We start from the raw sequence: 24,634 nt of genomic DNA, 5'->3' as shown, positions 1-24,634 counted from the left end.
CCCCTTGACACAGCAGAGATGAATATCTTTAGTCAGTCAATGCAATGGAGGCGACAGCGGGACTTAAAATGCAGAGGCAGTCATTTGATTTCCAGCTAACAGAGCTGCCCATTAGCCCAGCACTCATCAGCCATGCATTACCTCTCAGGCCTGCTGTCCTGTGTGTGAAAGCTTTAACCCTTTCACCGGCCACTGCTGGACAGGTTCACCATGGAATATCAGACAGCCTGTGACTCTTCTGTTGGCCACGATAACCCTTTTTAACGTCTCGGTATGTGACTGCCACAGTTCACCTGTCCCTCACTGGCAACGCTGAGGGGAAAGCAGCCAGAGCAGGGGCACGTTTAACAATTGACTATAATAAACAATTACTTCATTACAGTCTTTACACCACTCTTGCTCATAACAGACAGTAACTGCAATAGTAACTTCTAATATGTCTAAGTTAACAAACAACAATACAAAAACTAGGCAGACGTACAATCAGCAGCAAGATGATGCTTTCTGACGATCGATGGAGGACTGCACCAAGAAAAAGCGACAAAATCTCTCAAATCATGAGCCAGAATTTGAAAAATGAGAATCATCTACTGACTGGTTAATTGATTAATTACAAAGTATTCCAAAACTGATTTTATTTGTCCCAGTATCACCACAGCAGTCATTAACATTAAGGTGTAATATAACTAGTAAACTGATGACTAAGATGACGACAGCTAAACTGGGGAAATAAAAAATTTAGCCTAAAGCAGCCTCTCAGTGCAGAGACAGTGAGGAGCTGCAAAGTCAAGACAGGACACTGTTACTGAGAGAGACATCATTCAGTGTGTGTGTGTGTGTGTGTGTGTGTATTGCATTTCCTACAGTTGCACGCCTTGTCAAGCGTGTCATTGAGCATTCGTATGTTGTTTGACTGCTGATAGGGTGGCAGGCGAATTTATTAAAGAGTCAATGTGATGGCGACACCAGATCAAGCGCACGCACACACACAAACAACACACAATGCACAAATACACAGTCCACATCAGTGACATCTGCCTGTGTAAAAGGCAAAAGTGTGATATTAAGCAGTCAAGGGATGACGCGCGCGCGCGCACACACACACACACACACACACACACACACACACACACACACACACACACACACACACACACACACACACACACACACACACACACACACACACACACACACACACACACACACACACACACACACACGCTAAGCTTTCCCCCAGGCCTGATTGCCATCTCCATAGCTCCTTTTAACAGGGCCTCCAATTGAAATTGAAATTGTATTCTTGTGTGTGTACTATCAGAGCGGCCTCTTACACAGCTGAGAGGAGGTTTGGAGGGAAACACACACAGACTCACAGGAAGGGATAAAGCAGGGGTAAGTCAGCGCCTGTCACTCTTCCCCAGAGAACACACAAGAGGGGACAAAACACAGACTTATGCTTCTGTGCAGCTCCGTGTGTACGTACACATATGCGTTCCTGCATTCACCCGTGGACACGCTGACCCTGTTTTAGCATAATCCCAAAACGGTAAACGGAGAAAAGCAGTCCATTAAAACCGGGACTAACAAATTCAGCAGTTTATGTTTTTCTAAGGGATGTTTAAGTGATGCCAGTTAAAACGGGAACAAAGGCACCAATAGGAAAGGGGAAGTAGATGCACAGCGTGTACACCTGTTCACGTGCAGGAGAAATACAGCAAAGGATTCATTTCAAACTGCATCATCCTCATTTACAACAACAAGCAACTCAAATGCATTTCCACAATATATAGGAGCTTCTTTGGACTGTGGCCCTTTTTGCTGATATGTTAAAAGGTAGAATATACAAACTTATACCAGCAGTGAAATTGTGTGAATTGTTGAGTCACAGCATGAAAAAAGTACAGAACAACTACTATATTCACACCTGTCGGACTATTGAAGAAATTAATCAGACATCAGTAGGTCACGGTTGTGGAAGTTATCCTGGGCCAGAGGAAACGCAGCCGCCTCGCTCTCATGCATCTGAACACAGAAAGGCTTTAGAGTGAGCTGGTCTCCCTGCAGACGGCCCGTGTCTACCTCCACTCAGCCCATACACACCAACTCAGCGCTGAGGGGAATTGAATCCCGGGGCCAAGTTTTAAAGGAAATTGACTTTCTTTTTAGCGTGTTGCATAGAAGGAGGGCAGGACAAAGAGAGAGAGAGAAAAAGCGAATGGGAGACACGGCGCGCAATCAATTTCCCTGCGGTTCCGACAATAGCCGGCCGTCCTTTCATGCCTCCCAATTAGAACCTTTCCTAATCAGAGAAATACCTCTCCTTTATTGAGACGGAGACAATGACACTCCCCAACATTTCTGCCCGATCCAAAACTCTGTAGATTGCTGTACTGGTACACAAAGAATAAAGCGGCGAGCTACGTATAGGGCGGGGGGCGAGGTGGTGGGGGGTGGGGTGGGGCTCTGCGCCTGTGTTAAAATCACATGTGGAAATCTTTTGGCTCCCAGCAAAACTGATTGGGAACAATGGCGGCCCGGCCCAGCATCTGTCATGGCACAATATAAAAAGATGATCTTGGCACTGAATGGACAAAAACGGTAAAAAAAAAAGGAAAGGAAGAGAGGGAGGAAGACGGGAGCGGAGGGGAGGGCCGGGCGAGAGGTAATTCATTTGCAAATCAGGCCCTGGCGCTCAGGTCTATTTCAAGCTGCCAGTGGGTGCCAGGAGTTAACAAGGTAATCAGTTTCAATCCTGCCCTTCAATTGTACATCACAGCCCCATCCAGAGAATACCCAGCCCTTTCTATGGGGGCAGGAGGGGAAACAGCAATCTGGCTGCCGGCTGGCTGCACACGCACACACACACACAGGCACACACACACACACACACACACACACACCTGAAGACAAGCGTGCACTCGTACAGTACATGGGCATATTTGCTCAGGCAGTTTAGTAATAGCTCCTCCATGTCCACTCATGCAAATGCAGCAAGGCCACAATTAGCCACATTATCGTTTCATCCGCTTTTTTTTTAGTTAGTCCATCAAATATTCTGCATCAAATAGACGGGCCGCTTTTCTGAGTCATAAATTTTTTTTTTCCGACTGTGAGTCAGGCAAATGACATGTTGCGACGTCTCTGTGAGCTCTGGGTGACGGCGTGGAGGCTAAAACCGATCAGTCCATACACTGACCAACACTTTATTAGCTGAAGCAGAGAAATGATGCTGCTCTTTTCTACGGGCTCGAATAAAACCAGGAGCGGACGTCGCACTCACTGTAACTGTTATACCAGCTATTACAAGGCTGCCTACAACCAGCAGTGATGACGGTGTGGCTCTGCGTGGAAACTGCTAGAAAGAGAACAGAGAACTGGACCTGGGTCTAATCCTTTCTTCCTCTCCCTGCAGCCTGTGTCAGCTGTAACCGGCTGGCTGAGAGGCAGTTAGCCTCAGTTAGTCCCTCATCTGCATAATCAATATGACAACCTTATTTTTCTGATGCAAACAGGATTGTGCTGCTGAGCTGTGGTTGCTGGTGTGTGTGCGTGCTCCCAGTTTGCTCCTGGCCAGCCTCAGTCATGGCCCTCTTTAGCCCTAATTAGATTAGGTGCGATTATCCCAGCTCTACCTTACAAGTGTACAGGCGGGATAAAGTGGCCACAAAGGCCGGCCTGTCACAGGGACTGAGCTGTGGTCGGCAGGTTATTAGGGTCCGCCGAGACGCACCACCTACATTGTTATTCATATCATCTGCACACTGTTTTCCAGCCGTCTTCGTGCGCAGACTCTCACCCCCCGTCCTCGTCTGCGGTGTCAAACTGGCAGAGACTCACTGGCCAGGGTACGGCTTTTTTTCTGTCTGTCCATCAGAAGACAAAACAACATGGCCCCAAGCGCTCTGCAGTCTGGCCTACAGGGAAAGATGTCAGCCGTGCGTGTGTGTGTGTGTGTGTGTGTGTGTGTGTGTGTGTGTGTGTGTGTGTGTGTACACTTCAAGGAAAAGTGATACAAAGAAAAGTCGTACTAATGCAAATAGACCACACACACACACACACACACACACACACACGCACGCACGCACGCACGCACGCACGCACGCACGCACGCACGCACGCACGCACACACGGGATGGAGTGACTGCCACTGCCCACATGACAAACTGAAGACAAAATTCTCCTTTTGTTGAACCTCTGCGTTTCATTAGTGCCAGAAAAAAAGGTTCAGGATCATCATCATCATTAGGTTTAACTGTCGAGTCAGACTTATTGTGTTGTATTCTTAAACAAAACGATCGCCCTTCTTCTTCTGTTGAAGCAACAGAAAGTCTTATATCGATAGCAATATGCAGAAAGAGTTGAAACGCAGCCACACGCTGCATATGCATCAAAGAAAGAGCAATCAACACACATTAATTGGGCTGCGTGCACCTGCAGAAGTGTGCGACCATAACACTGCCTCCAAGAGCATCGCTCATTCTGAAGAATGTGTTGGAAAACCCAACAACGCCATTCGCTGCCCTGTTTGTGAGAGGCTCCGTCGTTTTCCCACACGCGGCTCAGCACTGACAGATTTCAGTATTTAGAGAGAAGGAGGTGAATTATTTCACCGTGTTGATTAGACGGCAGCGCCCGAGACACTTACGCCACACTGTACATACTTTCCATGCTGTCAGATCTGGGCACGGGCAGAGGTGGGGGCACGGGGAGGAGGAGGAAAGGGGGGGGGGGGGGGGGGGGGGGGGGGGGGGGGGGGGGGGGGGCGAGATATGGGGAGGAAAGAAAAGCTGCAGAGAAAGGAAACAGTCATAGGGAGATTTACAGACAAACAGTGACTTTGGCTCCTGTTCTCAAACTACGCTGAACGTGTCCCACGAAGGCAGAGCAAGAGCGAAACATTAGTATGAATGAATTAAAGACTGGAACAGATCTAAACTAAATGGATGAGAAGAAAGGAGGGCACAGAATTCTTGCGGCGACTCGAGGTAGAATGAGTCTATCGATGACACAAACAGGGACCCTGAGTCTTCTCTGAGGCCTGAGGAGCGCAGCTCCACTCCCTGCCTGTTGTTTCAGACTGTGAGAACGCGCAGCGATTCGCAGCCTCCGCTGAGAATGACTATTATTTGCTCCTCTCAGGCAGTATTTACTTCCCCAACTGAGTCACGGTACTTTACGTCTGGCCGGCTGTTTACCCGGGCTGAAGCAGGTATTCTTGTAATGATCAATGCCATTAGGCCAGACCTGCAGGGCTGTACTCCTGTCTCGGAGCATCGGGGGTCAAATGCATGACGGAAGCTACTTTCTGCAAAGTGAAAACTCTCCCGTGCTCTTCCCCCCGTCTGCCGCTCTCTCTCTCTCCTTCGCCTGCGTCACTTTGTCTGGACTCCTCTCGCTCCCAGTCTCATAAAGGCTTCAGCCAACACCTTTCACTGCCCGTGGTGCAGATGAACGAGCGCTGGATTCTGGAGAGAATTAAACATTAACGGCGTGTCTCCTTCACACATCGTCCTCCATAACAACCCGGTATTTCAGCAACCCTCTCAGCCTTTAACACCCCCCTGCTTCCCAGTTTGTCCCGGGAGGGAGAGCGAGAGGGAAAATACGGAGGGCGGACAAACAGATTTCGTCGACAAGCACATTTACATAACCCTCCTGAATCGGAGCTCGGCCGTGTTTGCTGCTCATAACCTGCCGCTTATAATCCTGCCTGCATCCCTTTCTGATCCATAAAGCAGAGCAGCTAGCCACTTCAACAGCAGCCAGGACTGCCATCAGTAGCTCCTAAGACCGGGCCGTAAAGAGAGGCGAGGAGAGGGAGGGCGAATGAGAGAGAGGAGCACGGTAATTGGATTGGGGGGGATCTTCTATTTGGCCGGGTCTGCTCTCTGTCATCGCGCTCCAGGCCTGGCTTCTCTCAGAGCCTACGGCCGGCCTCAGACACATCAACGCGAGTGCACGCGCGACTCCCAGTGTCTTACGGTGCAGATCGGGTTTTTTCCGTGCGTGAGTGCGTGCATGCCGCTTTAACAACTCACTAAATGGTTAAACAGATTACAGAGCGCACTAAATGGATTGTCACAGCTCTCTATCGGTTGCTTGGGGTATCTCTCCTGAGATTAAAAAGGGCTAGGACCCCCCCCCCCACACACACACACACACACACACACAAACAAATGAGCACAAAGAACAGAGAGGGGTCATTCACAGAAACAGACAGAATCACCTGACCCTACTGACAGTTTGTCTAATACTCTCTACTTGTGTGTGTGCACATATATAATATCATATATTTATATATAATATCATCAAGTCAGGACAGGTGTCATGTTTTCTATCGTCTTCCACCTTTTGTAGACAGTCTTGCTGGATATAAGATGTCACCTGCTCAACAGCTGATCATTGATATTGACTGACTCTTCTCTTTTGTACTATGCCCCATACATTTTCAACAGCAGACAGATCTGGGCTGCAGGCTACAAAGCCTTCCTGCTGTAACATGTGCAGCAGGAGGTGTGTGCGTCCGTCTGAAATAGCCACTGACTGACCACAATATGTTCCTCTGCAGCAAAGCACTTTTAATTCGCTCGTGTGCGGTCAAGCGGCCTCGCCTGCTTCCAGGTGCCGGTGACGAAGCCAGAGTGCAGTGAACTCCCCAGTGTTTCCTGTGTGTGCGTCTGTGCATGTTTAGAATTAAAGGTTACATACAGGTTTTCCAAAAGAACGGCGGTTCCTAATGCAGCGCTGCCTGAGGGCTCGGGCACATTTAATGCTTGTGAGGGGATTAGTAATGAAGTGATGCAACACATATAGTGTATGAGCGGCGGTTACGTAACTGCTCTTAAAATAACAATAATTCAATAGTCATTTTTAAGCTACATTTATTTTTCATCGTTCCAATTAAATCGTTGTTTACCCTGTTCTGCCTTAAAATCCGATGTGGATGAGGTCAAGAGGGCCGGACGGTCCCAGCTGGGCAGTTCTGCCTCATGTGTATAAATAAGAGCCCCGGTGCTGGAGAATGAGCTTTCATAAACATTTGCCATCTCATTTATGCTCATTCTGTGCTTGGAAGAAAGGCAGCTATTAGCTACAGAATGCCACGGGCCGAGAAACATTCCAGCTGCACCGCTCCGCGCCTGCGTCTTATGGGACGATGTGTGTGTGCGCCTTGTTCCACCTTGTGAATGCAGGCATCACTTCTATTTCACCCATCCTCAACCAACCACCCAGCCCCTTCCCCTAAACGACACACACACACACACACACACACACACACACACACACACACACGCACACACACACACACACACACACACACACACACACACACACACACACACACACACACACACACACACACACACACACACACACACACACACACACACACACACACACACACACACACACACACACACACAGGTGCTCGTCTTCAGCTTCACCCACGCCTCATCTCGCTCCTGGCCACTAGGCTGCCTCCCCTGACACACACACAAATAAAACACACACTTACAGCTCATTGATTGAAGTCAACGCGAGTGTATCCTAACCTTCCGAGGACGCCGTTTGAAGTCTCTCCTACCTCCCTGGACCCGCTCCTGGAGCCAGACACAGCCTAGAGTCCTGCAAGAGTGCAGGCGAACACGCAAGCGCGCGTACACACTCACACAGTCAGCGGTCCCGTCCACACCACCCATACACACAATCCCAACAGGCTGAGAGGACGCCGCAGGCAGGGGCTACATACGCACAAAAACACACAAACACTCTTACTTTCTCTGTGTATTACCAACACTAATGAGCTGATAGATGTTCAACAGAGGCAAAGAAGCAGACAATCATTTCCTCAGAGTGAGCTAAGGAGGGAGAGAAAAATCAACCATGGTGAGGGTGTGTGTGTGTGTGTGTGTGTGTGTGTGCGTGTGTGTGTGTGTGTGTGTGTGCGTGTGTGTGTGCGTGCCTGTGTCTAGGGTCTTGTTTTATTTTCTCTCTACCTCACAGCAACTAGGCTTCCAGAGGTTAAGGCTGTGCAATGGAGCACAGCTAGCCAAACTGAGGCCCGCGGCTCCTGCCGGGACCCCTGTTGTGAGGCTGGGTTCGGTTTGGCTTGTCAGGGGAGAACGCGGTAATGAGAGGAATTACTAAACAATCACATTCACAGGGAGAGATGAAAAATGGAGCGGGGTGGCGGGGACGGCGCTTCAGACACCAGTGTCAGGGAAACAGGCCTCATGTTTAAGACTTTAGAGAAAGGATCAACACCCTGGTAAAGAAACGATTTCGGCCGCATAAACAACGGATGCGGCTGCAGTGCTGACCTTGCAACACGGAAAAAAACGTAATGATTGTTTCACAGACAAAGACATCAAAAAGGTTCTGATGAAAGGGAGGCAGCCGCTTCATTTCTTTAACCCCAAGCTCATTATAGCGGCTCCAGTTTTACATGCACAGGGAAATGATGGCTCTCCGCTGCCATGAGAGGTCTCCACGCTGCTCCCTCCGCTGACCAGCCGGTGCCCATTTCACACTCAAATAACATTAAATTGAGTCAGATAGACCAACACTCCTCCCATGACCCCGCGCAGACATGGAGTTCATCCTAATTGGACAGACCTCGCTGACTGAGGATGTGCAGCGCTACCTCCACGGTCGGCTGCAGGGGAAAGCAGGGGTCGGCGCGGCCCGAGAGCAGGAGGGCGGCGGCTCCTCTCGCGGCAGAGGCGTTCTCTGACCAAAGAGTTGAGTTTGCGGAGGTTGGCAGGCGCGGAAAGGAACGGGAGGAGTGTGACAGTGCGTGAACCTGTGCGTTAAAAAGATACACACACACACAAAAAACAAGTAGCCTGCATTTCATCCATACCCTTCACACCACAACCAACATCCTTCAAGTCTGATCTAAGCCTGACGCACGGCAGCACTTAGCGATGCCAAAACCTTTTGAAACACTGATTCCTAATTAAATTATTTTTTAACCTGTCACTTTCCACGGAGGAACGGCCATCTGTTAACCGGAGACGTCACAATTCGGCTCTGTAATCACAGGGTCAGAACGCCAAAGGTAAATAATGCTGTTACACTCAAATTATTCTTCTGTCAATTAAGCGCCTGGAGGCAGATGTGCACGTGTTAACGCAGCACAGCTTTTATTTATCCTCCTCTGATATAGGGAAATAAGTAAAAGCACTGACAAACATCATTAATAAAACAAGACCTAACCTGAGTCGAACCGCAAAAAAAAAAAGAAAGCACTAGTTCAAAATCAAAGCCTTGGCTGTGTGTTCATCAACAGAGAACAGATTACAACGATTTTGTTCAGTTTTTCCACAGGATATGTCTGGGAATCCCAGAGCTCACAAAGCAAGATACAAGAAGTCCAAATCTTTCTATAAGAAACAAAAACAACTACAATACTAGGATTCTTTGTTTATGTGAGGCTTATTGTTGTTGTCACAAACACAACATGACTCAGCTGTTCTAAAAGGTGGAGAGCAACTGAACTGACCTCAAATCAGACCCTGAAAGCTACTAGAGAACTCTCTTTACTGTAAAATAAGAAGCCAGATTACTACAAGGAGCAAAGATGACCTACTCACCCCATAAACTAGTCTGGGCAAATACACACACTCAACCCCATAATCATCCACTTACCCTTTGCCACCGGTGAAAGGCAACAAGATCTCGTAACAACAGCTCGTCTTTTTCAATAAATTTTGCATGAAAACATGCTGCTGGAGCACCAAGTTGCCTGCTGTCATACTAGAGCGGTGCTAAATGTTTAATGACGACAACACCGCACGCGCGTGCTCACACAAAGTCGGTGTCAGGGTGCTGCTCTGAGGGGACCCTCTTTCATCCTGACAGACACTATAAAGCTCCTGAGCACCGCCATCAACATTGCATTGCTTCGCTCCCCTTCCCACCACGCCAGCAAGGAAATCAGGATGTAAATGAGGCTGGAGTGTTCCAGTGAGTGCCTGCGTGTCAGTGGTGAGGATCAGGGGCTTACATGACGAGCCCACCCCCATCACCATTAACGGCAGCAGAAGAAGGAGAAGACGGAGGCAAGAGATGTGTCTTCCCACAGACAGGATATACAATAAAAAAGCCACGTTTTACATATCGCTGAAGCATCTGCCAGCTTCGGCTAAAAGCGGAATTGTTATTGCAGGAATCGCAGCTAAAGTTGAGAAAAACAGGAAGAACTCTGTCAGGAACACTTGGGATAAATTTTTTTTTTTACAAATTTGAATGCCATTCATTTTGCTGTTAAACTTACAGAGACCTAATTAACGATTTGTTCTGATTTGATTTCCTCACATCCTGCACAGAAAGCTTCTGACTGATCAACACACCCGAGGGTTGAAGACTGCATTTCTAAAGTTGTTGTTTCATTTTAAGTACCCAAGTTTAGAAAAAAAATAGTGATGACATATAATATTAGATAATACCTAAGTCAAGTGAATTAATGGACAGTTAGCAGCTTATTGTCTAAATCTATGACTACTGCTACAGGTGAAAATGTACACAAGCCAACAGAGCTGCTACATATATCTAGTCACAGAGCTAAAGCGGGGTCACAGATAAAGAGATTCCTATCTATGCTGAAGGATATTGAAGCCTTAATAAGAAAATAGATATAGTCAGCTGGCCTTACATTTCACTGTTAGCTTTATTTGTTTTACTGATAAGGATCTAAGAAAGGCAATATGTAATTGCTTCAAATAAAAGAAGCACTTTGCCTCCGAATGTTCTGTTTACAGTGAGAAACCTTGAGGCGCAAGGATTTTGCTGATGATCAATAAAGCTGCAGCAAGGATGAGTGGAACAATGAGCCTAATTTGTTTGTTTTGTGTGCACACTGAAGACATCTGGCTTTAAGTTCAGAGGATAGAAATGTGATAAAAGATCCAAAAACCAAAAGCTTTTTTTTTGATGCTCTGTGGAAAACATAAAAGTGATCAGCTGATCCAAATGACTGGTTAGAACTTCATAAACTGTTGATGATATAACTCTTGATGCAAACGAGAGCTAAGCTAATGACATTAAAGGACAATGACGCTACTCTTCGTATACATCATGATGTTTATAATGAACACTTTCAGACACTTTAAACTCTAGGATTTTGCTGAAAGACCTTGTCCGACACATCCTTTAGAATAAGTCTGGATACGGTGAACGGTGAAAGCAGCTGGTGTCGCTCACTCACGGGATCTGTTGTGCGATACACACGTCTTGGCCATTCAATATGACAAACAGCGCGTGGGCGGCGGTCGGCGTACGGCTGCCTGCAATCACGTTAGGGCACAAACGCTGGGGAGGGATTGAAGGAACTATTCCGGTGGAGGCAAAGAGAAACCTCTAAGCTAATTACATCTGTGCTGGAGTGTACTCCTGTTAAAATAGCCACTATACCTGTTTTTGTGTATATTACAGCCTTTAGACGACATGAGCCTGCAAGGCAAAATGACATTTACCAACTTCTCTCATCTAATTTCATTTGATTTTGTCTGGCTGAGGAGATGCATATGCTCTTATTTTGTTTCTGGACTTATTGCAGCTGCGTCCAGTGGGTAAAAAATAGAGTTAAAGACATCAGACGTCATGTGGCCTCCTAAAAATCCCCAAATCTGAGCTTGTGCAGGACTCTTAGCGCCTGTTCTTGTATCAACACGACATGCTCTCTTACAACAGGGAGCTGTATCACATTATAAAGGGAGCATATCACAAACTTTGATTGCATGGGGAAATAAAGGGAGGAAGGGGCTGATGGGCTGGTGAAGGAAGGATCGAGTGATGGATGAATGGGTGGAGAAGCTGAGAGCGTGTCCATCTTTAAGTGTGTTTGGCCGAGCAGAATATTCTCTATTTTCTCTGGAGTCTGCTCCGCCTCAGCACTTGTTGACTCTCCCACATGTACTGTCCACGCGCGCATGTACAGAGTCATTCGTCACTTACCACTTCTTCTCCGTCTTGTCTTTGCTCTTGTCCTTCTCCCTGTCGCGGTCTCTACCTCGGTCTCTCTCCTGGTCGTGGCCCCTGCGATCGCGCTCCCTGCTGTGGCTGCGGCTCCTCCGGCGGCCGGAGCTGAGGCTCCTCTTGCGGCGGCGGCTGCTCCGCCGGCTGCGGCTGCCGCTCCTGCTGCGAGACCGGCGGCGGCGAGAAGGAGACCTGACAGAGACGAAAGGTCAAAGGTTTAAGGATCTCATTATACAACTGAGTTTTACCAACTTAAACTAAGATTTTCATTAGTCACAGACATATACTGAACCAAAATTTGGTTACTCTCAACAGTGATTCACATGTGTGAACATGTGTAGTACATGCTTGATGAGTAATTGTGATGCTAATACGATTTACCTCATTCTCTATACGTTTAAACCTGCACTGGAAGTTACGAGGATCTGCTACTACTGAAAAGCAAATGACGTCCAACAAGTCCAAGTCTGAACGCTTGAAACACACGTACAGTCCAATCACAGTCAGCATCCCTTAAACAAACTTCAAACAAAACTCAGCACGACTGAGTTCCTACAGAAGACAAAACCATCCCTCACTGGATGGCAATAAGAATGCAGCCCAGGCAGACACGCTAGAAATGGAGCCAATTAAAGGTGGGCACAGAGGAGGAGCCGTCGTCCGTATCGATCCTGTCGCCGGCCCTTCGGTCTCAAAAGGATTTACAGTGGGAGATTTACTTTGTTAGTTATGACACACAAATACAAACACACACACACACACACACACCTTTAAAACAGCGACAAAAACATATGTGGAAGTGTACACGCAGAGAAACAGACGCACACGCGTCCATACGTTACTGCTTGTGCTGGTGTTAATGCGCGCTTGCATCCATGTCAGCGTCCGTGATCGCGTGGACGGCCCGCGATCTGAAACCCCAGCAGAAATCGGCGGAGGAGCCGTTATTTTCCATCATCTATCATTTTATTGATTTGTCTATAAAAACAGTCAAACCTGCTGTCCACAAGCTTTATTGCTTTCCCCCCTTTATTAGTTTGCAGTTTGGGACATCCAGAGCTGTCTCCGCACCGGCGGAAAACTAATCATTTTCTTCAGACGCCTGTCACCATCCTAACAGACAACACTCTGACAACTGTTGCAACCAATTAGGCCGGGGCGATCCTCATCACTTCAGAGCTGCTTCATTTCAAGCTCTCCATGAAAAGAATCCCTCTTTCAGAAGCGCTGAAGCACTTTCCACAGAGCTGGAAGCAAACATCACACTATAATATCGGCCATTATATGTTTACATATTTTTAAGAATTATTAGAAAACATTATTTTGGTCACATTGATTTAATGATTAACCTGTTTTCGAACGAGCTGCCGTGTTCCTATTAATAATACAGTTATCTGAGAAACTACAGCAGCCGCACATTAGCATCTTTTTCCCCCCACAGTCAAGACTGACTGGCTTGTGTACAGCAGTCAGTGATGCAGCCACCCCGGAGTGATTATCACAAATAATTATTATGAAACCTCTAATTCAGAGGCAGAAGTGAAAGCAATCATTCGTCACAGGACATTTGATTTAGCATGTTTAATACATTGTTTACTGGAGCCACGATTAGCCTAGTTAGAAATCACAGCTAATGGAAAAAAGGGAAAAGAAAAACATTGGCATTTTCAGGGGTTTGGAGTCTCCAGGCGAGATAATCCATCAATGGCCCAAACAGACCCTGGAATGAGTGAATCTATGTGTTGACAATGCCTGTGTATGTTTGTAATCAGCAGTACATGAGGGGAAATACAACAGAGTTGCACTGTTCCAAGTCGAAGTCTTATATTTACAGCCAAGCAAATTGTGGCCAGAAGCAGCAGATGCAATAAACACAATCTCTCTCGTTTCGGCTGCTCTGTCTCCGTCTCCCTTTCTCCCTCTGATGGCAAAGAAAACAACCCACTTCTGGGGTGTGCTGCAAATTAAATTTACTGTAGTTAATAGAGTGAGCCTATGCTGCTAAATGTCAATTTCCTGACCAAGTCCTTCCCCTTGGAGAATGATTAGCCAATTTGAGGCTGCGGATAAATGGGCTAATGCAGGACACACACAGATAAACAGCCACAGTTGGACCCCATGCCAAGCCCTTCCCCTGCTTTACTTTTTATTGGCCTTATTATCTCCAGGGAAAATGGGTCCCCCTATGGCCTAAACATATTTTCATTTCTAATAAAAGGCTCTTGCTGGTTGCCCCGTGTACTGTACCCTCCCCACCCCCCCCCAACAAACCCGAGCTGCCCCCTCCGTCCCTCCCTCGTTCCACCATCCAATCCATTAAATCGGGGCTTTGCAATTGGCTGGGAACATTTTCCTGGTGAATTATCAATAGAGTAATTATGCTGCATGTTGGGAGCTGGGCTGAAGCTTATCACCGCTGACCCCCCAACGTGCGCCAGGATATGATCCCTCACCGCAGCCCATTGGGGTAATTATGTGGTCGGGTGTGAAGCTGGATTGTGTGTTCCCCTTATCAGTCAGTATTCTATTTGTGTTTTCACTGAGAACTGGACAATAATAGCAGCTATGCGATACCACTAGTGCCAGATACAGGTGAACGTCTCCAGCGGAATCTGATCCCGGTTAAATCATTATTCATACTATGCAGCCGGGGGACAGGGAACAAATAAACACACACAAACGGCAGAAAAGACCAATTATCCCCAGCCACTATCTTGCCCCCGTTTCAGCAGCGGTGCATTCATACGGGGTCTGCGTTGCCCTGGTGACCATCCCTTTCACCTTTGCGCCTGTAATGTATTTGTCTCGTGGCAGAAAACACCAACGTGACTGTGGAGAACATAAGTGATGTTCTCGGCGATGCCCTAAGTAGCGTCGCTGTCCGTTGGGCTTGTGTGCTGCAGCAGTGATTAATGGCTGTGTAACTCTAGAAGATGCTGGTGTCACTAACCTTGATCCCCTTTTTTTTTTTAAACCAGACATTATACTAGATTCTAAAAGTGACTCATCATTGAACGGGGTGAAGTTTTTTTCCTTGTTGGCTTTATTTGGGATTCCTTTCCTGCTTAATATTGAACTGTATCTGAGCATCTGGGCACTGATTGCTGCTGTACATTTGCGCATTCGTCTTGTTGCTTCATCATTAAAATACCCAATAAATTCCAGGGCACACGTGCATCTGGGAACTCAAAACTACCAAAAATTCACTATTGCTTTTTCAAAACGGGACATCTGGGTCCTATAGACGTTTGTAAAGTTGACATTTTATACAACTATTAACAGGTTTGTTTAACAATGCAAACTCAGGAGTTTTGACACTTTCCTGATCAACTTCTAAATAAGTGTTTCCACCACTGCTGAAGTCGCATTTGGAAACGCAAAATCTGTTTACAATCTTTGAATTCATCTTTTGCCTAGTTGATAGCAAAGACCCATCATGTAACTGTAAAACCTTACATTCGAGCACTTCCCAGTCTCACACACACACAAAGAAAAAAAAAGCTGCCAGTTGACTTTTCCAAGCAATAGACAGATTGAAAGAGAAACAGGCCTATTGAAAGTGAGAAGATCCATATTTGAAGAACTTCATTAATGTGCAGTTCCCTGCCGAGTTATTTCCAGTGACAGAGCACACAGCAGCAGCTTCATGTTCAAGTTAAAAGTCACTTTTCTTTTTTTTCTGCCATTTTAATGTGTCTAAAAGCACCTTGAGTGAGCAATGTGCATTTCCTGCTGCCAAAAGACGTGGAAAACAGCTGTTCCTGCCTGACGCTGCCCGCTGAATGGAATGCAAATATGTTAACCATCCAGAATTTATTACTTTTGAGTGCTCTTCAAACGCAACGGCAGACACAAGTTTAATTTATGATATTCCTCTAATTACGAGAGCTGTTGAAATCATTTCCCAAGCTGCTTCCTCCATCCAAGCAGCCACATTATCGGTTCCCTCAGTTCGCAGAACAAGCATGCAAACACACACTCAGTCATCCGCCAGGCACACCCACGCAGAAACATAAATATACATACACGCTCCATAACACACAAGGAATAACTGCAAAGTAGCTGATTGTGAGCACAATTAACACAGCAAAGACGGAGCATGAAAGATTCAGAGGGATGTTTTTTTCTTCGTCCCTCTCTGCTTCATAAAAGCAATGTTTAGATTCGTCATAATCTTCAGTTTGCTTTTAATTTAGCCGTCGTCAACACAGACGTCGGCAGTGCCCCGCCACGCTGCGAGGCAGAAATGAGACCCCATGCGGGCCACCCACTCGCTGCCCCCACACCCAGCCAAGCACGCACGCACAGTTACAGCCACAAGCCACGAGGTCAAGTCATTTAGCCGGGTTCAAAGGCTTTCAAAGGCCCCTCAGATCTATATGAACCTTCAACAGGCATCCAACAATGAGAGAAAGGACGACTGTCCGCGTTTTCTATGGGCGCGCGTGCACGCCTGCACGGCTGCGGTGCTGCGCGCGCGCGCCCGTCGCCCCGCTTGTGTCCCGGCCGGCGCATATGCCTGGTGTCACTCAGCCGCCCCATCGCAATCCTAAACTTGGCCGTCTGGTGTGCACCCGCGACCTCTGCCCCCGGCGCAGCCGCAGCTCGACATGACACCCATTAGCAGCTGGAGCCGAGGGGGGCCCTGGCTCAGCCGCTCTGACCAGACATCGGGTCAAGTGGAGGTCACACTCAGACTAGGTGCTAACTTGCCAACTCGCTCACAGCCACTCATGCAACTGAAACACCCGAACCCCTTTTTATTATTTTTTTTTCTTACCTCCATCGGTCACGGGCCAGAACAATTAGTTACGCCGCGTTAGGAGAGAGTTGTTTTGGTTGTCACTGCCTCCGTCTGCGAGCACGGAGGCAGGAGAAGATGGAGGGCAGAGGAGGAGGTGAGGGAGAGGGGGCGCGGACGAGTGGAGGGGAAACAATAGCTGAAGGACAGTGGGGGTGGGGGGGGCGGAAAAGCGCCAAGATGAGGAAAGTTAAAAGGTTCTAAAAGTTGGGATGTCAAGAACAATCTGGGTAAGAAGAAAAGGGCGAGACTAAAAAAACAAAGAGAAATGATTGGGACTCATTGAGAAGACAGAGCAGACAGCCGTGCTTCACATCAAGCTGGCTCCAATTAGCAGGTGTGCTCTCAGACGCTTGCTCTCCCTCTCTCTTTGGTCAGGAAGATGTATTTTTCTGCCTTTTATACGCATGTATTTATGAAGTGGTGGGAGATCTGAGGGCCCTTAGCATAACAGCCTTTTATTGTTTAAATGTGGACCGCTCGGCCCTGTGCGCTTAAGTGATTTAGGAACCTCACAACTCCGGTATAAGAAAAATCATAAACGCTGAGACAAACCATGTGGGTGGACTGTAAAAGGAGCAGAGGAACGGGCTGACACAAAACAGACACACATTCCACTACTAAAGGGAAACTACACTTAATTAAACACCCAAGACACAACTGGAATAGTGCCCTGTAAAAAACACACACACACACACACACACACACACACACACACACACACACACACACACACACACACACACACACACACACACACACACACACACACACACACACACACACACACACACACACACACACACACACACACACACACACACACACAGCACTAATAGTTACCCCTCTTCCACAGAATAACAAAGTTGTCTCCTGACAGAACACAGAGGCTCGTCTCATAAAGAAGTTTCTAAAAATCATTTTCATGAACCACTGTCAAGATTGAACAAGGAGGAGAGAGGGAGATCATGGAACGGACAGAGAGAGAAAATACACCACCCTTGGAAAAAAAAAAAAAGACTCTGCTTTTCAGCAGATGAGCGCTTCATATAGTCGCACTGAGGCAAACTTCGCCTCGTTTTCTAACCGACTACAGCTGGTGGTCGCAAAGAAACAGATGACAATCTCTATGATTTAAAGAACATAATTACCTGAGAAACATTTATTTCTAATGCTATATATCAGTGGATGATTTTAAACATACACAGATGGAGTGGAAGTCACATTATTTAAGTCCATTTCACATCTGCAGGAGCCCAAGGCAAACAGGGTGCACACTTCGTTATCCCACACTTTCTGAGCTTCAATAATCCACTGAGTTTACTGGGGAATTGGCAAACTTCCACTCCGGCAAAACTGTTGACTGCATTTAAAATAATTACATTTTTGCATCTTTGATTGGAAGCCAAAACCACGACGTCGGCTTCTCTGTTCAACCAGTCACAGAAGTGCTGCTCTTTGTTCAGCCAATCATGCGACAGTTGGCCGCGTATCCTTCAGCCGATCCGTCTATCTCCACTTTCTCCTCGTGTCCCCAACTCTGCCAAGAAACCCGAACGGATCGACGGGAACAAAGGAGGAAGGCAAATTTCAAATAGGAAACCGTGCGCGCGTGCAGAGAAACTGTTTCATTACTTGCAGAAGGACTGTCAAGGTTTCAAGACGCACGTGATCTCTGTTCCGCTCCTCCGCCATTTGCGCGCAGTCTTCTCGGCCTTTTCAACAAATAAATGGCTAAACGTGCGCGTTAGGCCACGCGCTTGTGTGTGTGCGTGCGTGCGTTTGTGCGTGTGCGGTTCTTTGGTTTGTCCAAAATGAACTGACAAGTGCAGGCAGTGGTTCTATTAGCTGGCAATTTGCTCTCAAATTGGGGGGGGGGGTGTTGGCAGGGCAACGCACATGGCTCTGCAGGGCACGTTAAGTGAGGTGCCGTCATTCAGAACCACGCGACTCGACCTGCGTGGAAATCAATGACTCAAAGCTGGAGTTTCTACATCTTCTGTGTAAAAAAAATCCAATGATGAATGTGTGATAAAAACTAGGACTGTGCCAGCCCATCGTAAGGACAAACTCTATAAGTCTACACGCGGGTCCCAGGGAGGGAGGGCGTCCATATGGTTTAAGCTGGAGCATGACGAGAGTACAAGGTAAACACAGCTGACTGAGGTTTGTCCATGCATGCTCTGTCAGCACTGGTCTCTGCGGACTGGCTCAAAACCTGGCCACCGAATCACACACGCAAGTGAATAAACATACCTCCCCTCCCCTCCCACCCGCTCTGTGACTGCGCGTGGAGTACGTTTAAGAGTAAAGAGACAGACGGTGGCGCTTATCCGTGCATAAATTAAAGAGCAGAAGCTGTTAATTAAAAAGGGGAGAGAAATGAGCAGGCGACGGAATGAAGCCCCCGCTAATCGGCTACTTGGTGAGGTGACCTCTGAGCGCCGGCCGTCACTGGCGGACGCGCTGCCCTGCTGGGCAAGTGGCGCGCGGGCCGAGCTCCGAGCGGCAGGCAACTGGTAGAGACCCCCCCCCCCCCCTTTGCTCTCCATGCATCGCCGTCTCTCCACCCGGCCTTCCCCCTCCTTCTCCGCCCAGAGCGTTATTAGACCCAGGACTCCGCCGCGGCACCAAACAGCTCAATGACAACACACAGGGCCTGCCAATTAGAAATAATTAGACAGTCATTTCAGTGGCAAGTCTTTTTAAGTGCATATATAACGATGCAATGATGCTTATTAGCCGGCCTGAGCCGGCGAGGACCGGGGCCTCAAACGCTTTGGTGCTGGAGAAAATAATTATGCCAGTGATCACAAAGCGAGCTGCACATCTCTGTACTTCACCTCCACGCGTTTCAAAAATCCACTTCATTAGCTCCTGTAATTAATCCTCCATTAATTGCAGGAAAAGCCCAGTTTACCTCCCTTCGTTTCTAATTATCATCTTATAAATAGTTATGGTTCTAATTAATGTGTTCATTAGGCAGGATATTTCTCTCAAAGCCTCACTGGGAGCCAAAGGTCCGGCTCGGCTCTCTCTGAAGCCTAACCAGCCAGAAGGTGAGGCCATCCTGCCTGCATTTGCTTTTATTTTACTACATTCAACCTCCTAATTGGCATTTAAAACCCAATTTGGAAGAACTTCAAGAAGCTTAAATAGGAGAGAGAGACAGAGATAAGGCACGAAAGAAAGAGAGCGAGCGAGAGAGAGAGATACATTTGGTGTTCATTTCACTATGCCAAAGCTAAAAGCGTTTCTGTCCCCGTCCTCCTCGTGGTCTGGCCAGACGGACGAGGCTTTTCGCTGTCACAAAATCAGCACAATAAGGACCCATTGCACGGCATTAGTCTTTGGCATTGTACACGGTTTATTTGCTAAACAGTGCAAATGTGTCTCTACAGAGAAAGAACAGGGGCAGCGTCATACTTTCACTGGATTGCAGTCATCAAACACACAAATTGTGTCTTTGGTAAACAGATATGAAGTAACAAGTCTGTGATTAATTTAGGTATCATAGAAACCAAATATTTGCATTTATTCATCCATCTTTCAAATAAGGAAAACCGCTGAGTTAAACCTGAAGGCTTTGTACTGTGTTAAGAATTATTTATGCGTTTGTTTTAGACAAACTAAATTATGACCAAATTTGCTTGAGCCCCTGACAATATGTCCATCATGCAATATGTGCCAAAAACAATCAGTTTGTGTTGCACTCATTTGCATTAACATGCTTTGCTCTGTGTAAAGCAACTAACATCACTATATCTTAACAAGTGACCCTTAGACGGAACATTGTAAAGACAGAAGAAACATTCTTTGCCTCAGTTGTCAACTTTGCCAACATATTAAATGCTAATGGAACCGGTCGGTTTGAGTTGTTTTATCTTCCCACCTCCACATTCAAATTGTGAACTTGGAAAATAAAACGCAACTAACAAGACGAGCGGCTGACTCGTCTTCACCCGCCATACAGACGATCTGCAGTTTGAGAGCAATTAACAGGCATTTAACGACCTGCTGAATTAAGGTGTTGCTTCCAGCTGAACAGTTCAGCAAACTAGGCAAATTATGCACAGGTCAGTCTGAGTTAGCCAAGAAAAAGTGGTGTGTGTGTGTGTGTGTGTGTGTGTGTGTGTTTTCCTATACCAAATTCAAATGCTGTATATTCTGACTTTACAACTAAAACTTGAGCATCAATATTCTTTGGACGTTTTTGTTTTTTCTTCATTGTGGCAGAATAAAGAGATTCTTCTAATCCACTGCTTCATACAGAATTTAAAACATTCTAAATTCAAACTTTCCTACTGGACCGGGCTTTACCGTGGCAGGTTTTGTACGTCGTAATCCCACTTTGCTTAGCAGACAGTGGGACTGTGATGTCGAACCAGTCTTCATTGGGACCCAGCAGACCAGCGGCCTAATTTGATTGCCCGTGTGATAAGACCAGTGCGATGCCTTTTGTGGCGAGGTGAATTTATTTGTGTTACAGTGTGGATTCTAGAGCTGGGTTGCTACCCAGGGGACTGGGCTAGTGTGTTGTGAGTCTGGAGGATTGGGGGGTAGAGCAGAAGTGAGGGGTGAGGGGGGGGTTTCCTCTGGCAGTAGAGGGGAACACTGCTTGCGGCGAGAGGCCGGGATGAAAGAGGTTGTCTATGTCAGTCACTTATTCCTCCCTTTGGTAAATAAAGGTTTCTGACAACAAAGCCGAGCAGTGCTTGACTGGCCTTTACAGCAGATAAATAAAAAAAGACAACACAGAGAAAGCCTGTGAAGGGCCCGGGAAGGGAAGAAAGCGAAAGAGAGGAAGACAAGAGAGAGCGGGGGAAACTCAACAACAAAAGTGCTCAGATCTCACGACTGGAAGCGTGTTGATTTTTATAGAGTAGAGAACACGCAGGCGAACGAAACCAGGTCATCTTTCAGTTTAAATCAACACTTTGCAAGTTTGGTAATAGGGGAAGAAGGAAGAAAGGGCTGGATGACATCCTGAAGACAGGGCAGAAGGAGCGATGCTTTGAGTATTTGAGATAACAGCCTGGAGGAGGCTGCTCGCCCTCGTAAGTCAGGTGCAACGCACACTGCACTAAGCTCAGACCACTAGTGTGTGTAACCAGTGAGTACAAAGGTCGCTCGTCTTATTGTTTGTCCATCAGCTCCAGCATTCGTGCATTTTAGATCTCATTTAAATGAAGAAACCAGGCTTCACTTGTCATGTGCTCAAGGCGGTTCTCTCACAAAGACAGTGACACCCCAACCCACCTGCAGCATCACACGCACACTGTAAATTGCACAGATGAATAGATTTCGGACGCACACGCGGAGGAAAAACCCATCTGACAGAGGAGTCGCTGGTCCAGGTGCAATGAAAAGCTGCGAGGCTGCACTGTTCACCGACAATAAAGTTGCTGATTTCCCCGCAGTCCATCTCTGTCTTGTACTTAACCGCCCTGCCTTCCTCTCCTCCTCTTGTAAGACCATTCCACTCCCTCGAGCGCCTCACCTCGCTCTCCTCATTCCCAAGCCACGCGGATGACCTTGGGCGCACTCCGTGTCGGGGCTAGGCAGGAAAAGCTATCTAGCAGATGTACGACACCTCATCTCATACAGAGGAAAATTGCTGTGTGAAATAAATACCAGGCCATCGCTCACCACACACACACACACACACACACACACACACACACACACACACACACACACACACACACACACACACACACACACACACACACACACACACACACACACACACACACACACACACACACACACACACACACACACACACACACACACGGCAGTTCTCCTGTGCAGAAAACAGACCTCCCTTCATGTCCAGATTACCTTGTTCTAGTTGTGGGTGGCCAAGTGCTTAGAAACAAGTCTCACAGCCTAAAGACTAGGGGTCAATTAAAGGGGTGCACAGCAGTATATCTACAACCAGATGCTGTGGGTCCTGAGCTTAGCTGAACAGGAGCATGTCTCTATAGGCCATCGCCAAAGTGCCAGATTATTAGCATTAACAACATTATAATAACAACAACAACAACAACAACAAACGTCATAATATTAATAACAGCAGAAAGAGAAGATTACTGGTTTATCTGGTGTATATATAGCTCCTAAAGCTTACTATAAACTGCAGAATTATAAATAAGAAAGGAAAATACATACAAAAAATATTTTTACGTGGTTCAGATTCTGTCTGGATTTGACTAGTGTTTAATTCACTGTCCACCTCCTCTGGGGTAAATATAATTAGACGGCTCCCTCACTGAGTCCTCAGAGCCGAGGTGCAGAGATGGAGCTGCTCCGGCGTTAGCGGGGCTAAGCCCGACGCCAGCACCCCTGCCTGCTAACTCAACACAACCCTGAAATATTAATGAGGGAAACATACTGTCAGCGTTGGTGCGCTGCCGTAGCGCTCCCCCGCGCGTGAATATGGAGCACGCCATCACTCGGGTTCGGGTGGCGGGTCTGTCACAGCTGCCTTCTGAAACCCACCCCGACGTAGACGAAGGTCTGACAGAATGAGTGACGGAGCCACACGCGCGTGCGGCGCCGGCTGCTACACTGCTCCGGCGAGCTCACCCGGAGACACACCTGTGATCTGACGGTGATGAGAGGCGCCGTTGCCTATGCTGGACCGAGGGGGGCGCATCAGACGGCCGCTCGGCGCCGCTCCCCGGCGGGCCAGCCTGCGACGCACCCCGTAAGCAACGCGCACCCGCGCGGACCTGCATGTCCGCGCGTCGGCGCTCAATCGGGCTGACGATGGCTCGCTCGCTCGCTGGGTGGCGGAGGGCGTGCGAGTACGCGATGTGCCTGCTCACATCAAAGAGAATAAACATTAATGGCAAATAGGTAATCTGCTCCTCTTGTCTGTTTTACATTTCAGGGCAAGATTGACTGCCTCTGGGGGACCTGGCCCTCCTCTAATTGAGGGCAGAAAAGAGAAGGGGGAAGACGAGCAGGAGGAAGCATCCATAGATTGTAAACACAAGATTATCCTTATTTCATGCATCTCCTTATTTTTTATTTATACAGAGATTGGAAAGAAGGTAACAATATTCCCTTCCTCACGATGGTCCTAATCTTCCCCGCTCCAGCATTCTGATGTACACATTATTAGTCCCATTTCTTCTGAATAATATCCCTCTCTCACGCCCAGCGGTTCCCTCTTGTCTTTGCTCCTCATTTCCCTCTTTCTCCCTCACCTGCGCCAACTTCTACCTTCTCGTTCTCCCTCTTCCTTCTCTCCCGGTCGGTGCACTCGGTCTCTCTCTCTTATTGTGAAGGTCGTGGCGGGTTGGTGTGGCCGAGGTGGGGGGGTGGCAGGCAGCACCTCATATCCTATCTGCCTATCAATCATGAGGTCCTGTCCACTCAATCCTCCCCTGATCCATCAGGCAGCCGCGCAGGCAGCTCAGGCAGCCTCATTCAGACACACTCATATACACACCGCTGACTAATGGCAGCCAGGGAACCTGGGTTTAGTACACACCGACCTGCTTTCAATCTACACCTCCGGCATGTGTACGATGGGCCGGGCACTCACAAAGTAGTACAGTACGGGATTATAATGCTACTCTAGATGAATGAACAAAGACCAATCGTTGGCTTCTCTAATTAGACTGAGCATCAGGAAAAATTTTGTCATGTCCTAAAATTGCCAGACAGAAGAGTGTTTACTCAGATAAAACACAAAGAAAAATGAGAAAATTACATATTTCAGCTGCTGGATTTCTATTTAAATAGTTTTCACCATTAAAATTATTTTTGTGTCGATCAGCGGATCAATACATTTTCTGAACACCTCGGCTCCCGTTTGGACAAAAAGTGACGAAATGC

The 24,634-nt window shown here is 47.4% G+C and overlaps 1 protein-coding gene across 2 annotated transcripts in view; it reads right to left on the bottom strand.

The window, feature by feature from the left end:
• rsrc1 (arginine/serine-rich coiled-coil 1) overlaps nt 1–24,634 on the bottom strand; it is an 86,591-nt gene that overhangs the window by 57,191 nt on the left and 4,766 nt on the right. For both annotated transcript variants that reach the window (XM_029171127.3, XM_055514255.1), the window contains exon 4: nt 11,962–12,174. In XM_029171127.3, coding sequence (XP_029026960.1) covers nt 11,962–12,174 — 213 coding nt within the window. The remainder of the gene's footprint in view (nt 1–11,961; nt 12,175–24,634) is intronic.

The sequence above is a fragment of the Betta splendens genome, chromosome 13, assembly GCF_900634795.4.
Source record: "Betta splendens chromosome 13, fBetSpl5.4, whole genome shotgun sequence".
In the NCBI taxonomy this organism is placed as follows: domain Eukaryota; kingdom Metazoa; phylum Chordata; class Actinopteri; order Anabantiformes; family Osphronemidae; genus Betta; species Betta splendens.
The sequence above is the reverse complement of the archived record's forward strand: the minus strand, read 5'-3'. Positions and strand labels throughout refer to the sequence as shown.